General features: G+C 37.9%; 1 protein-coding gene across 1 annotated transcript in view; it reads left to right on the top strand.

Moving 5' to 3' along the window:
• LOC119772690 (gamma-aminobutyric acid receptor subunit gamma-3) overlaps window positions 1-15,729 on the top strand; it is an 82,700-nt gene that overhangs the window by 15,985 nt on the left and 50,986 nt on the right. Inside the window, exon 3 of the mRNA XM_038269229.1 lies at window positions 15,290-15,357. Within this exon, the coding sequence (XP_038125157.1) occupies window positions 15,290-15,357 (68 nt within the window). The remainder of the gene's footprint in view (window positions 1-15,289; window positions 15,358-15,729) is intronic.

The following is a 15,729-nucleotide window of genomic DNA, read 5'->3' on the forward strand; positions in this document are numbered from 1 at the left end:
GAGTAACAGATGATCAATCTTGATGCATTTCGCCTGAGGTTAGGGATCTGTTCAGCTTTTTGAATATTTCAGAGTCCCTTGGCATTCCATTTACTAGTGGGTTTGGACTGGGACAGCAGAAGCTGAAGTCTTCCTGCCATCAGTCATTGTGTTGCTGCTCCCATGGTCACCAAGAATAGGTTGCATCTCTCCCTCATGAAGCCATGTCATGCAAGCTTAGTATGTGATGAATGAGTTCACTGAAATGTGCAGGAATGGAGACATATTTGTACAATCGTGTAGAAAAGTTTTAAAAAGGAAAACCAAGAAGAGAATAGACTTCAGTGATATTTGTAAAAACAAAGACGGTTAATCGGCAAGTAAACCAGCTCCTTTAATACAAGGGGCGTTCAATAAGTAATGCCCCTGACCCACTTTCAGATATTTGATCGAGCTAATATTTTGCATGTCACGTTATTTAAATCTCTATAGATTAAGTAGCAAATTACAGCTCTGAACTGTTTGTGGTTTCTGACTTACAGGTGTTTGAACTTAGTAAAGTCTGAAATGGAGCCTGTTGAGTGTCGAGCAAGGATCCGGTTTTTCTATTGAAAAGGATTCACACCACGGAGAGTTTTGATGAAATTAAAGAAACTTATGGTGATGATACCCATTACATAACCTTGCAAAATGTTTTACAAGGTTATATTATGGGACATTATCACTATAAGTTACTTTCATTTAATCAAAAGTCTCCCGTTTTGTACGTCCTTTTAAATGCAAAAACTCAGACTTGACTCAGTTTTAACACCAGTAAATCAGAAACCACAATTAGTTGAGAGCTGTAATTTGCTATTTAATCAATAGAGATTTAAAATACTTCACATGCAAAATTTCAGTTTAATCAAACATCTGGAAGTGGGCCAGGGGCATTACTCATAAATACTCCATCATTTCCTGTAAAATTTAAATAGAAAGGTAAGAAAAAATGTAGAGTTCCCTTGCATATATATGTCATTTAAAACATCGAGCCATTAAAAATATATAATTAAGTAAATAAATAAATAAGCAAATAGATAAATAATCGACTTCACTCTAAGAGTTTTTTTTTCTTTCTTTTGTCACCAGAATTACTTTCAAATGCTTAACATCTGCTATGGTTGCTCTGCACCGGTACCTTGTGTTTCCACTGCTGCAGAAGGACGGTCCTTGGATACCAGTTAGAAATCAAACTATTCTGAGCACCAAAATGAGTTTGATTTTAGAACAACTCTCTGAAACAAATGGATCCACAAGGTCTTGCTCCCATAAAGAGCTAATGAACTCCTCTTTGGTTGCTTTTCTTCTTTAAGGAAAAGGCATTTAGAAAATGGCTTAAAAAAGCACATAAATATTAATAACATGTACATAACCTGAGCATGTTTGGCAGCTATTGTAAAGGTTCATTTACACTGGTAGAACCTTAACATGACCAATACCTATACTGTGTATTGTAGTGGCCCAGTGCCTAGTTTCTACTGCTGTACTTTAACCAAATTAATGTTGGTTTAACATGAATTAATTTCTTTTACCTTCTATTAATTTATTTAAGAATTTTTAAGAAGTTTAATTTTGGATATTTGGATGCAGCTTGGAAACAGAGCAGTAATTAAACCTTTTTTTAGTCCCTTCCTCTGATCAGATAAGGAATTTTATTTAAAGCTACAGTTCAGATGGAGCATTAGGGCATCTGTTCATCAGGATACTGTTATAGGTATTTGAATTCTAGTTCTATCCTTGATTAAGCAGCAGAACTGCTTTAGCAGAAGTAGCCCTTAGTCATTGGTATTTGTTTAAATATCCAATGTTCATTTTGATTTAAACACATCTGGCATCTGTGAATCTTCTTTATTCCATCCTTTTCCCCCGTCATTTATAGGATAATAAAGTCACACCCATTAACTTCCAGGTCCTTTTATTGAAAATCAAAGAGGAGTAATCTTCTTCACTGTGGAGCTGTTTCAGGGGAGAACTCAATGGCGATAGTTTGACCCACTCAGAACGACATAAAACTTGAAGGTAAAAGGGATTGATCAGTTTAACTATTCTATTCTAATCTAATCTATTCAAGTGTATCTGAATTAGATGCTTTTGTAAGGCTGGGAACCTTCCCCTGGTGGAAGCCATCACATAAATTTCTTTTGGGTTGGTTATAGATGTTGAATTGTTTCTGTCTCAGTCTCACCAGGTAAAGCTAGTCAAATAATGTTGTGTGACAAGGGTGTAATTAATTATACTTTGCTAAAAAAAGACCAGAATGCAGCTGTTTGGTCTCATGACCGTGTTTATCATTAATAGCGTCTGTGCCAAACAGAGATGTGCAGCTGAAGATTGTTTCCTCCTGGCTTATAGCTGTCCATTCATCAGAGAACCAGACTCTGGTATCAGGCTGAAGAGAGTTTAGGTAATGTGTCACTGTCAGCATCCAACACAATGATTCATTAATCTTACAGGAAGTTTGGTTCTGGGATCCATCTTCTCATCCCTAGATGCTTTCACCAACTGCTGGCTTGCAGCAGCAAGATAGAATACATATTACTGTGATATTTTTCCCAGGTTACAACATTGAGGAATCATAAGATAATACATTAGCTTACATGAATGTTAGAAAATTGTATAAAAAAATTATCTGCTTTCAGGTGTATGTTTTGCCTACCATCTCTAAGGGAAATGCCCTGCAGTGTTAGAGAGAGATGAAATTTTAAAAAATTTAATTTGATGATTACCTTACTTTGTCATTGTACTGTCCATCACAATAAAATGTGTCTTCTACATTTAACCTCTCCCTTAGGGAGCAATGATTATCTTACTATGCTTGGAGGATATTGCGAGATTAAGGTTCTCGCTAGGGAGCCCAGATTGACAGTCCTGATATTTCACCTCTTCTGTATAGACTTCTGTTACCTGCTGGAGACATATTGCGTCAGAATAATGACAAAAGTGAACCACGAGTATTTATTATGCGACACTGACGCATTTGGGTCATCTGTTTCCATTTACCACCAACATATACAATGCTAAACGGGCGTATTTTACACAACACACGCACATTGAACCGTCCCGTATAATTCAGTGACCACAAGCGTAGCTGAGCTGCGTGAAAATACACTGAATGGTTAGTGCTTCGCCAGTGCAGGTTTTTGTTGTTAAAATGATCCTTTATGCGACTTTTGTTTAAGAGTAATTAAAGGTTATTTTTTGACCATCCAAATTTAAACCATTGCCGCATTAAGCTCTGCACTGAAACAAAGCCTTTCTAGTTTTCTAGTATTTGTTAGTGCAGATTTGATCATCTGTGCTGCTTTTCTGGTTTTAAGATTTAATAATTTTTTACTTCTGCCAAAGACCACCATCCAGAGGATAGTGCTGCACTCATTTCCGAATAAAAAAGTATTGAACAACATTATATTTAGAGGTGAGTATTGGCATGAGTGTTGCAATTCGATACATGTTGCGATACTTGGGTCACGATACGATATTATCGCCATATTGCAGTATCACTATATATTGCCATATTTTCCCCAGCTATCAAATCAAATGATGAGATAAAACAGCAAGTGCTGTATATTTTCATCAGAAAATATTGATTAGGTATTATTATCCATGTTGTTTGGGGTTTTCTTCCACTGTGACTGCCTCAAATACAGATTTGGTGCTGCACGCACAGTTAAAGGGCTCCACAGCACTTTCTGCCAGAGTGGTGGTGCAGAGATAGCCCATTTTCCCATCAATGTTTTATGTAACCATTTTTTTTTTTTTGAAAATCGAAACTAAGAATTGAAAGATCGATATTATATTGGGCAGCCGAATATCACGATATATCGCCAAAACAATTATTTCCCACACCCCTAATTATATTGCATTACTGTGCTGGCAATGGATATAACAGGGGGTATATTTATCTTATTTAGTGGGTGGAATGATTGTTTCACAATATTTAATAGTTCTTTAGCCTTTTATTTGGATATGCTATTACCCCTGGCGACCCTGTTGCATTTCCTATCAAAATGTAAAAAAGGACAATTAAAGTCGTAGGGAAGTCATATTTAAATGTCAAATCCTTCTGGCTTAAACATGTATATAAATGTACTCTCTATCAGACTATATCGTCCCAAAATGTAGAAAATTTCTGTAAAAAAAAAAAAATCCTGTCTTAAAATCTGTTAATTTTTTTGCCTTTATCTTATGCAGCCCAGTTAGTTATACGTCAGCCTGAACACCTAAATTCGGCCCATCATAAATCAACGGTCGTCTGTCAATCACATTTTTTTGGTCATAGCATCTTGATTCCTATGATGTAGCTAATGTACGAAACGGTTGAAATAAGAATCTTCGCAGAGTAGTGATAACTGTTACAGGTATAGTTGGAGAGCGAATTGTTGGCCGTTTCTCAGTTCACAAGAACGTGAGTACAGACTTGTGTTCTCGCCAATTATGGTCTTGAGAAGAATACAGGAAAGTGTGGACTATGGGAGTAAGGGAGAACACAGCATAAATATAGGTCACTTGGAACAGAAGCGTACTTGTGATGTCACCACACACACGGCTCCTCCGGAGCTGCATTTCACCTCCTTTTATTAATAGTCTCCAGATAATAATAAATTCTAACTTTTTTCATTTTTTGAGGGAATAATAATTAACACAGTCAGATAAAAGAGAGAGATCAAATGAACATTTTGCCAAATAATACAATTCTGCCCTCTTTATAAATGAACAATCAAATTCACAGAATTCACTCGTGTTAAGTCGTGCACCATTTGGGAGAATTTGGAAATGCAACATTTGGAACAGCCGTTTTCCTACGACTTTAAGGCTAAAAAGAACAATTATCTGGACAGACTCTTGGTGTATAACCTTGTTTATATACACGTAAAAATATATATATATTATATAAACGTAAAAAAATATATATGCTTTTGAAAACTTAATCATTTTGATTTAAAGGTGGTAGCCACGACTGTTTAATTCAGCTGTTTTGTTCTTCCAAAGAACTTTCCTTCTTTAGAAAATGCTAAAGCACAATGAATGACCTAAAGACCAAGAACACAACAGGGTCATCAGGGAGAAGTTTGTAAGGAGGTTTAAAGCAGAATTAGGGTATAAAAACAAGATCCCAAGCTTTGAATGTGTTACAAAGTTGTGCTTGACATATCATCTTAAAATGTGAATGAAAACAATATATATATCAAATACCTTAGCATATTCCTAGTTTATCTATAAAGCAGGTACAATTAATTCATTCTGAATTTTTGTTTGATACATGGGCAATACATACATCATAGTACAATATCTGAATTTATTTTTACAATCTAGAAGCTTTTTTCACTTCTCACTACAAATGAAAATCAAGAGCTGTTGCAGTGGTGAAACAGGATGCGGGAAAATGATGTCAACAATGACTCGGCTTGTTTTTTTAAAATTACTTATTTAGGACTGATCTATGTTGACTTGTTGTTCATGACGACCCAGAAGTGTCAGTGTATTTTGCTTGTTAAATTAAGAGGTTGAATCATTTAAAGGCCTATGAAAAAGAACACAGATATTGATGATATTTTTATTTGTCATTAAACCATTCAATAGGATGCCTCAGCAGACTGTCTGCATATAGATAGTTTTCTTTCTTGGCGGGAAAATTAGGTCAGGAGAGGAGGGGAAAGACTGAGAAGAGATGCAGCGTGTTGTGGACCAGCTATCAGGGTTGATTGTCTCCAATTAATTGCTTGTCTTGGTGGCTGCTCTCTAGGTCAAAATGCACCCTTTTGCTGCAGCAGACTTTATTACCTGACAGCATACACACAATGAGTTCCCTTCCAACAGTGTGTTTCAGGTAACTGTTGTTTAGCACAGCACAGTTGCACGTTCAGTCGTGATTTAGAAATTATCATAAAACACCAGAGAATGGTCCTAATATTGGATCTTAAATGCAAGTGTTCTGATTTTATGGTCGATCTACGCTCACCAGTTGGCGAGCAGTTATACATGTCAAATAACTAAACGGCACCCTCTGCAGTGACTCACCAGAAGTGTGCTTTATTGTCCCATCTGTTAGAATGAAGAGTGAACACTGCTGCACAGACTAGCAGGTGGAGAAATCCTCCCTTAGCCTCTTAATTGGTCCACACAGAAAGACTTTAAAAACATTTAGTGCAAAATGATTGCTGGTCCTTTTTTGGCTTTGAAGATGGAAATATGTGTGAGATTTTCAAATTTAACAAGAGAGTGTGTGCTCTTATAAGGACTCACAAATCTAAAGAGGGGGTGAAAAAAACTTGCTGTTAAAATGGTGGAAACATTGGACTTTTGAGTTATGAGACAGAAGTTGAATTACCTTTAAGTAACAGTCCGTGTTGTTTATTTTCAGAAGTCCTGACACTTGCGTAACAAAGCGAATTTGCTCGATAAAAGGCTTTGTAAAGAGGGTATCTAAATGGGTTGATTGACTTTATTAAATCTGGTATCATATATGTAGACAGATTACATTACCTAAATGCAAACTTGTGTTTTTGTTTGACCTTTAGCTTTGATTCTTTGTGTGTGGATGAGTGTCAGCATGAATGGGTGTTGGGGGCCATGTATTTGAACCTTGTGGGGAAATTTTCCAAGGACTATGCTAATTTTGGGGACTTCTAGGTACTTGTGGGGACCAACCACTGGTACTCATGAGAAGTTCTCTTCTTTGAATGGGAGTTCGGTTTAGGACTAAGATGTGTATTGTGTTTAGGGTATGGTTAGGGTATGGGTCAGGGTTAGGCCATTCAAACTAATGCAATGTGTATAGAAGTCAGTGGAAAGTCCCCACACGGATGAAATGTGTATGCGTTTCAGTTCTGGAAAGAGTTTATAGCTTTTTTGACTCTGACAGGCTGAGGAACCTTGATGTGGGCGAGTGTTCAGCATGTCTTGAACACTGAGAAAAGAAACAATGGCGCGACATACTGAAAAAATTAAAGCAACCTCACTGATGTCGAAGGCTATATTTTCTGTGATTTGCTCATACTGTGCAGAAACAAAGAAACTATCCAAGTTAGAAGCACATCTAATCTAAAGAAGCTCCTCACATTGTCTCACCATCAGCAACACTAGTTTTGAATTTGCAGAATTTCCATTAAGTAAGAAATACAATGAAAATTGCATGTAAAAATTTCTGTTCATGTGATAACTCTAACAAAAACATGGTATCGATTGATTTAAACACATGATATCATATATCCAGATTTCAGTCATGGTTCTAGTAGCCATCGTCCTGCTTCAAGTCTTCATCATTTTACTAGGCAGTAAGGTCCAGTTAAATTTGGAAAAACCTCCCCATCGAATCGTAAAATGTTAAAAAAATGTATTTTCCATTTTTTTCTAAATTGCGGAGTTTACATTTAGTGAATCTATTTTCAGAATTACAATTTGTGCCATTTGATGGTTAATGGAAACACACCTAGTTATTGACCCTTGCCGACTTTGTTTAACATCACATTTCTTTTGAAGTTTCTCAAAGTTGCATTGAATTCAATTGCATACGGCGTTGCTGTTTTTTTGCCTGAAATATTGTGACCCATGTTTAAATCAATTGCAGAGTATATTTTATTTTTATTAAATTGCTTAAAAAGAACAATTCATTCAGTTGAATCCTCACCACTTGCAAAGATATCAATTTCAAAAACAAGAATTTTCTTTATTGTTCTTATATTATAAAAAAAAACATATTCAAGAAAAGGCACGTTTATTTGTATAGCACAGTTCAGTACATAACATTCAAAGTACTTTACATGAATCAGATAATAAAATAGAAGAAGAATAAAAGCAGAATAAAAGGAAATAAAAATGAAAAAACTTGCTAAAACAAATAAAACAATTGTTGAGCACAGGAACTAAATGCTGTCTCAAATGCTGAATCACATAAAAATTATACAATGTTTTCAGATAAGAGGTAATATAAATTAATCGATAAATTATTTAACTCATTAATTAATATAATGCATATTTTGTAACTGATCTTCCAGTTGCATTTCAAGTTTGGATAACAGGACATGTTTTTCCAAATGTATCAATAGTTTACATCAGTGGCTCCCAAACTTCTTTGCACCACAGACCAGTTCAGTGTCAGACAACATTTAACTGACCCATCTGTGAGTGTAGTACTTTCTGTTCACTATGGTAACATTAAACATGCCTTTAAAATAAACGACCACAAAAAGTAAGAAACAGCCTGATAACTACTCCCAACAGCAGTGAATTAGTGAGAAACCTAAGCTTGGTTTGCTGCAACGAGATGTTGAGAGTTTATAGCAGGAGCAATCATCTGACCTATGTAAGTTGTTTTGTCCAACATACATCAGAAGTTAGTCATATACGGATGTAATGGAGTGAATCCAGTCATTTTTCAAAGTAAAACACCATTTAGACTTTGAAAAATTTAGATTTTGACTTTGAGAAATGAATCTGTTGGAAATTATGAGAGTTTTTGATTCTTTTTGTTTGACCCGGTACCAAATGACTTGGACTGGTACCCGGCAGGGGGTTGGGGATTGCTGGTTTAGATGATAAATAGTAATTTAAAAGTTACTTTGACGACTAATTAATGACTTTGATTGAGTTCCGAGTCACTAGAGCAGTTACATCTTTGGAGAAGTATCTATGACTAGTTACTTTTATAAATTGACGTTCTGCCAAAAACACTTCACACGAGTTCTGAAGTGGGCTGTGTTGCCATCTTCACTTGGGCAACGCAACTCACATCCCTAAGCAAATGCCCCCATGCTGATTGGCATCCTGTTTGTCCCGACACTTACATCCGATCACAGCAAAGATCTTATTAAAGGATCCCCTAGAATTCCCCCGTGGTGAAAAAGAGGAGCTCCCAAAACCTCTCAGGAAGAGGATGCCATGATTAATCAGTGCCAGTTAGTCTCCCAAGACCAGTGACCCATAGCCCACTAGAACATTCACTCGTTCTAAGGCTATGACTTCTACTAAATAAATAAATAAAGACGAAATTTAACTAGCTCAAGTTCACATTTCACTTTTTCAAAAAATAACTAAGTTCAGACCTACAAAGAATCTACTTCAAATTCATTTGGTAAATTAAGCCACAATCCTACACACTAGAACCTTATATTCCACCCTTTAAATGTGTGATCATTATATATAAAAAGAAATGAAAAATAATCAATTCTGTCAATGTATACTGTATGTGCAGTGGATACCTTTACACAGAACTTCAGAAACATATGGGTACATTCAGGTTCTGCTGAAAAGATCTGTATCAAAAATTATTTCTTACATTCCTCATTCAGTAGCAGATATTTCCCAAGATACTTTGGATGCTTTAACTTGAAGTGGCTGTGGCTGACGTACGGATTTGTTTCTTAAGTCCCGGTGGGCACAGTTTGTACAAAAACGTGAATTTCTTTTCTGCTTTCTCTTCCTTTATTAGTTCATAAAACTCTGCCAAGCGATCTTTAAAACTGGCATCAGAAATACCAGTAGATGGGTCTGAATCAGGCTGACTACCGTAGTACTAGCAGTAGACATGCTGGTCTGTAATGCTGTTTGCCGTAATAACTGCTGTAAAACCTGAAGTTATGCAATGAAAAGTTTGGCTCATTATGCTCTCATTCCCGTTCATTACGTTACTAACGCCGTTACCTTTTTTTAGTAACGAGTAATCTAACTAATTACTTTGACTGTACAGTAACTATAACGCAGTTACCATTGCCGACACCCCGTTACTGCGCGTTACTCAGGTCGCACAATAAACCTTTTTTTTATGATAGGACTCGTGTGAGCCTTGTCATGAGAGAGGGGAGGATGAGATTGGCTGTTACGGGTTTTAACGTATAGCACACACAGAGAGATGGAGAGTGAGGATGGCTCCAGCAGCAAAAGAGCGTTTCCAGATGGAAATGCCGGTGTTACATTGAGCTGCGTTTCCCCATCAGATACGGTTTCCCCGGCATCTCCGCACAGCGCAGGAGGCATAATTCACCGCGTAAGCAACAGGAAACGTGCATGCTCGCTAACGGCGCGTTACAGCCACCCTCTGCTCATGCCACTGGGAAACTACGGAGAGCATGAACGATCAAATGATATATGGAGAAAGGGAGAAATCGGGATGGATGGATGGATGGATGGATGGATGGATGGATGGATGGATGGATGGATGGATGGATGGATGGATGGATGGATGGATGGATGGATGGATGGATGGATGGATGGATGGATGGATAGATAGATAGATAGATGTTGCAGTATCTATAACAACCCAAACACACAGGATTTCAGAATTAGACATCCCCAGTTATTAATTTCATACACTCACCAGATCTGAACGCCCTGTTAAAAAACTTCACTTACCTAGAGGCAGAGATGGCAAAAGTACTCACTTTCCATACTTGAGTAAAAGTACAGATACTTGTGTTAAAAAATACTCTTGTAAAAGTGGAAGTACTGATTAAACTTCTTTACTCAAGTAAAAGTAACAAAGTACAGGCTTGTAAATTTACTTAAAGTATAAAAGTAAAAGTAGAAACCACTTTTTTCATGCCGTTGCCTACATTTTAAATGGATGTCTGCCAGTAGGACTAGATCTCCGTTGTGTTCATTTTCAATCATATCGTCGTCCATGCTACTATGCTAACGCCACCGCCACCAAGCTGCAATGATTTGCCGCCAATGAATACCGCCGAATCTGTCGATTCATCTTGTAGTGGTGCGTCAAATGCAACGTAGATTCCCATCCAATTAGATTGAATTTGGTATTGATGACGTGAAAAATAATAACGGTAACTCCATTGAAATGATTCAAAACTAAAGTAACGAGCCAATTTTTTAAAATGTAAGGAGTAGAAAGTACAGATATTTGTGTAAAAATGTAAGGAGTAGAAGTAATGAGTCGCCGTAAAAATAAGTAGTAAAGTAAAGTAAAAATATTAGAAAAATCTACTTGAGTACAGTAACGAAGTATTTGTACTTCCTTACTTCCCATCTCTGCCTAGAGGTAATGCAGCCTGATGATATTGACACCGCATCAGATACCTAAACCCCATGTTAAGCAGGGGTAACGCTATCTGACGGGGTTTAGAGGCCCATCAGATCGCGTTCCCCCCTGATGTAATTTACGTTGAGTTGCAATTAATTCAAAACTCTCTGCAGGTACTTGTCATCCACTCTATTCAGCTGGCTTTTGAAACACACGGCGAGAAGGTGGGGGCTGGATGGTAAGGGTGAGAAACGCAAAAGTAACGCAATTGTTACTTTTACTAGTAACTAGTTACTTTTATTGTGGAGTAACTCAGTTACTAACTCAGTTACTTTTTGGAAGAAGTAACTAGTAACTATAACTAATTACTTTTTCAAAGTAACGTGCCCAACACTGCCTATAAATATGTACGTATTCAGCGAACGGCATTCATTGAACGTGTTAATGCACAACATTGCAGGCCCCACACCCACAGTCCAGGTATGTAGTACCTGGAATGCATCCACCAACCTGGACACAGATAGCTCCCCCTCCAGGAGCAAATGCAGACCCCTGGTTGTCCAGGAATCCAGGTCCAAACTCGCCAAAACCAGCAAGGAGCAGCATTAGGCTAAGACTGTGGGCCTTTATTGAGAAAAAAAGAGTACTTTTTTTTTTGCAAGCAATTAACTCTCAAATCTCATGTCAAACACCAACTAGTCTTTTGTCAGATTTGCTGCATCCGTGCATTTTTTAAACTCACTTCTTACTTTCTTAGTAAGTATCAGATTAAAGGTTGATAAACTATGTTATGGCTTTTGTAGTAGTTCAAGCGACCACGAAAAATCTAAAAGACAACAATGCTTTGCAACAGCATACATACAAACTGAACAAGTTGTAACAATATTTTGAGGGGTAGAATTTTTTTTGACAAACCAACACTCAGAAGGTAACAATAATTAAAGCTGCAGTCTGTTACATTGAGAAGAGAGCAGACTTCGACTGAAAATTTGAAGAAAAACAGGTTTCACGCCACTCCCCCACCCTCTCTGCTTCACTCATGCCCCACCTCCAAGCTCCACCCCTCTCACAGCATCTGCGCGGCTACCGCATGCGACCAGAAGCGTCCAAGCAGCGTACACGACATGGAGTGTGAACCGGTAAGAGCGATAACACTCACCTCCAAGCAGCTAGATATAAGATGCTGGTTATACCGAAGTTTGCCGTGTAAGCAGTTGTCGGCAGGGGCAGTAAGGGCAGTTTCTCTTTCGCTGGTGGCTGTCGCTCCGCCATGACTTCCACGAGCGTCCTCCTGACTGCGGCAGCTGGGCGGCAGCGGCAGGTTCAACGGTGAGAGGGAGGGGGCGGGATTCAGCGTGTGTGAGCTGTGATTGACACTCCATCAGACGCTCCTCTGGCTGTGATTGGTTGTTTTGTCTCGTCCCGAATTATTCTTTCCAGATTGCAATACAGGCAGTAGGCGGGACCAGTTGAAACAGTTTTTTTCACAGGTTACATATCACATGTACTGCTGTCTGGGCATAGGGACAGTTTTAGCCAATATGACAAAAAAGTGATTTTTTAAAACTTACAGACTTCAGCTTTAAGTAGAAAAAAAGTAATATGTTTTTTTTTTTAATCTTTCACAAGCATTTCCTATCTAAACTCTAGCTCTATGTTTACGGCCTTTGTCCTGCTAGAAGATAAACCTTGCCATATAATCACAAAAAGCAACTTCTTCCATGAGGTTGCTAATATGCTTTTTACATGATGTCCTTCTTCCCCCACCACAAAGTGTTTGTATATTTTTGTAGTTCGTATTTAGTTCCAGATTTAGTTTATTCCATTTAGATCTATATTTTCTAATGGGTGCACACTTTAGTTAATATGGCTGAATGGTTTTACTTGATATTTTCTTTGAGGTTCTACAAATGTGGATCAGCTGGAGGTGGAAGTCAGGAACAAACCACTGTCCCAAAGAACTGAAGGGGGGATTTTGTTTAAGTTTAAATTTTGTCACCTTAATATTCACTTATTATTTGTGCTAAGTTAAAGAGTTGTTTTATTTGTTTAATATGTTTTAGTTTTGTTTTTTTGATTTATTGCTTTTCTCTTATATTGTACCTCCCTCATGTGGCAAGGTTAGGTTATTCCACCCCTATTTAAGCAGCCTCTGTTCTTTTTCAGTAGGTCAGTTTTTGGTTTGAGTTACTGTTCAGTTGACCTCAGTTGAGTTGGGCCCAAATCCATGTTATTTATTATTTAAGCTATTTTGTACTGCCTTTAAACCTTTGTTCATTATTTCTGACATCATTAAATGAAAGTCTTTTTCAATTTTTGAAAACCTTTTGTCCTTATTCAAGTTTGGTCCCTCACATATGGCTTAAGGCAAAATGAAAACTGTACTTCTTATTACTTTCTTTAAACAATGGGTTTGCCCTTACCACTGTTCCACATAGGGAGAAATTGGAGTCCACTACCAATATTTTCATCCTCCATTTTATTTTCCTGCTGTAGTGTAGGAGATATGGATGGCTCATCCCATCAGCTACTGTCCCAGAGTTCACTGGCAGGATCTATCTGCCTCTTCATGCTTTTTTTTCTTTGTCCTCAAGACCTTATCAGACACCTCTCCTTATAATCTTTAACAATCACTGTTGCCTACTTGCCATTCAGCTGACCTCCAGCTATGGTTACTTGGTGTTCTAAGCTTCGACATGGGTAATTCCCGTCCCTATGGCACCTTCTTAAACTTAGTGCTCTGTTAAGTCAACCTCCAGGTTGCTAATCTGAACTGAGTTTCCTCTTAGTTTTAGTAATTTTTCTCACCTGATTTTAAATGTATGTCAATAAAATCAGAGGATTGCGTTTTTCTTAATGGCGGGTATACTGTAGATCCACGTCCAGCCAGAAAAAGGCAAACTCTTGATTTTTAATCACCTTAGGATCTTCAGCTTATTCCTCCCTCCCCATGTTTTATGTGTCCTTCGTTATTGACCTTATCTATACATTTTTTTAATGCACCTGATGTTTATAGCCAGGGATCCTGATGTAAAAAGTGAGCCTGTCATGATGGGTTTAAGGTTCTTAGCCCACATGCAGAACACAACGGAGGCTGGGTAAAAGTTTAACAGAGTTTATTGAAAGTTTCAACAACACAAGATAATGTACAGGTTCTGGAACTGGTCCGGGCTGGTTCACTGAAGTCTGCAGAGATGATAGTTTGATTAGTTGAGCAGGCAGATGAGTTATGAGTTCTTGATTATTCAGATTCTACCTTGACTGAGTCCGGGCTTCTCTTTGAGAGAGAGGGAACCGTTGGGTCCAGAGACTGTTGGTTAAGCAGAGAATACGACCAGCTGCAGCGTGTAACTTCTGACTTTGAATGGCAGACCTTGATCAGAGTTTCCAGCTCTTCACCAAGAGCAGCAGGGGAATCCACATAGGAATCTTCAGGTTTGGCTCACCGGGGCAGATTGGCAGGTTAAGCTCACCCAGAGCTTCAGGCTAGAGACAGGTTTCCTGTGAGGCAAAAACAGAGGAGAGTTAGAATCTGATCTCTCAACAGAGACAACTAGATTCTTCAGTTTCAGAGGCTCAGGTTGCTAACCAAACTAAGGTCAACACTGCGGCGTCGAAGGAAGGTCTGGCAGCTGGTTATAAAGGAGAGGTCTCCTGATGAGTAGATGCGTCTCAGGTGTGCTGGAAAGCTCCAGATCCCAACAGAGCCTCCTTAAAATGTCTCTAATTTTATTCCTGATGTGTTAATTATTTGTGTTCTCTAACAAACCACAAACTTTCTCTCCAGCTACAACATAGTACACAATTGTTGACTAAATTGATTAAAGTTTGATCTCCACCAATGCCTATTTTTGGTGTATGGCTCCCTAAAACACCCTTGATTGACATGTAAGTGAACTAAGATGTAGCTTTGATCGCCACAAAAAAAAGAGAGAAACTGACAAAGGAAGGCAAATGAAAGTACAAGGACTGAGAGTCAAGTCTTAATGGAATAAGGTCTAAAAGTGTGTCTCTGGGCTCGGTTCACTGCAGAATAATTGATGCATAATTGTCTTTTTCAAGAGAACACTGGTGGAGGTGTTTCATCACAGCGGTTTGTGATGAAGACTAATGTGGGATCATTACGTCCTGAGGGCCTCTTCACTCAGCAGCTACTTTCTCTTCAGAGGATTCTTAACCGCAAAGTGTCTTTAATCCAAGACTTATTTTCACTTTTTTTTTTTTTTAAAGCATCAATGTGAAAGACTGACAAAAAGTAAGATATTTGACTTGCTGAATTTTTATTTATTTTTTCTTTAGTCAAACCAACTGTCATAGATGTGGACATATTCGTGAACAGCATCGGACCAGTGTCTTCAATCAAAATGGTGAGTAAGACTTCTCTTTGAGGCCCGTGGGTTCCTGACAGGGTTACGGTCGCTTTTTCAAGGGTTTTATTGAAGAATGGGTCCCTCTGCTTTTATACCTATTTTTTTGTTATGTATTTAGAGTGATACACTTTTGCTGCTATATACAGTGCCTTGTGAAAGTATTTGGCACCACTGAACTTTTCAACCTTTTGCCACATTTTAGGTTTCAAATATAAAGATATAGAATTGTAATTTATGTGAAGAATCATCAAGTTGGATATTTTAAGCTTTTTTTAACAAATAAAGCCCCTTTACTTTCAGTGCAGCAAACTCCTTTCAGAAGTTCATTGAGGATCTCTGAATGATCAAATGTTGACCTAAACGATTGAT

This window comes from Cyprinodon tularosa, unplaced genomic scaffold, assembly GCF_016077235.1.
Source record: "Cyprinodon tularosa strain WSP-4 unplaced genomic scaffold, ASM1607723v1 ctg725, whole genome shotgun sequence".
NCBI classification, from domain to species: domain Eukaryota; kingdom Metazoa; phylum Chordata; class Actinopteri; order Cyprinodontiformes; family Cyprinodontidae; genus Cyprinodon; species Cyprinodon tularosa.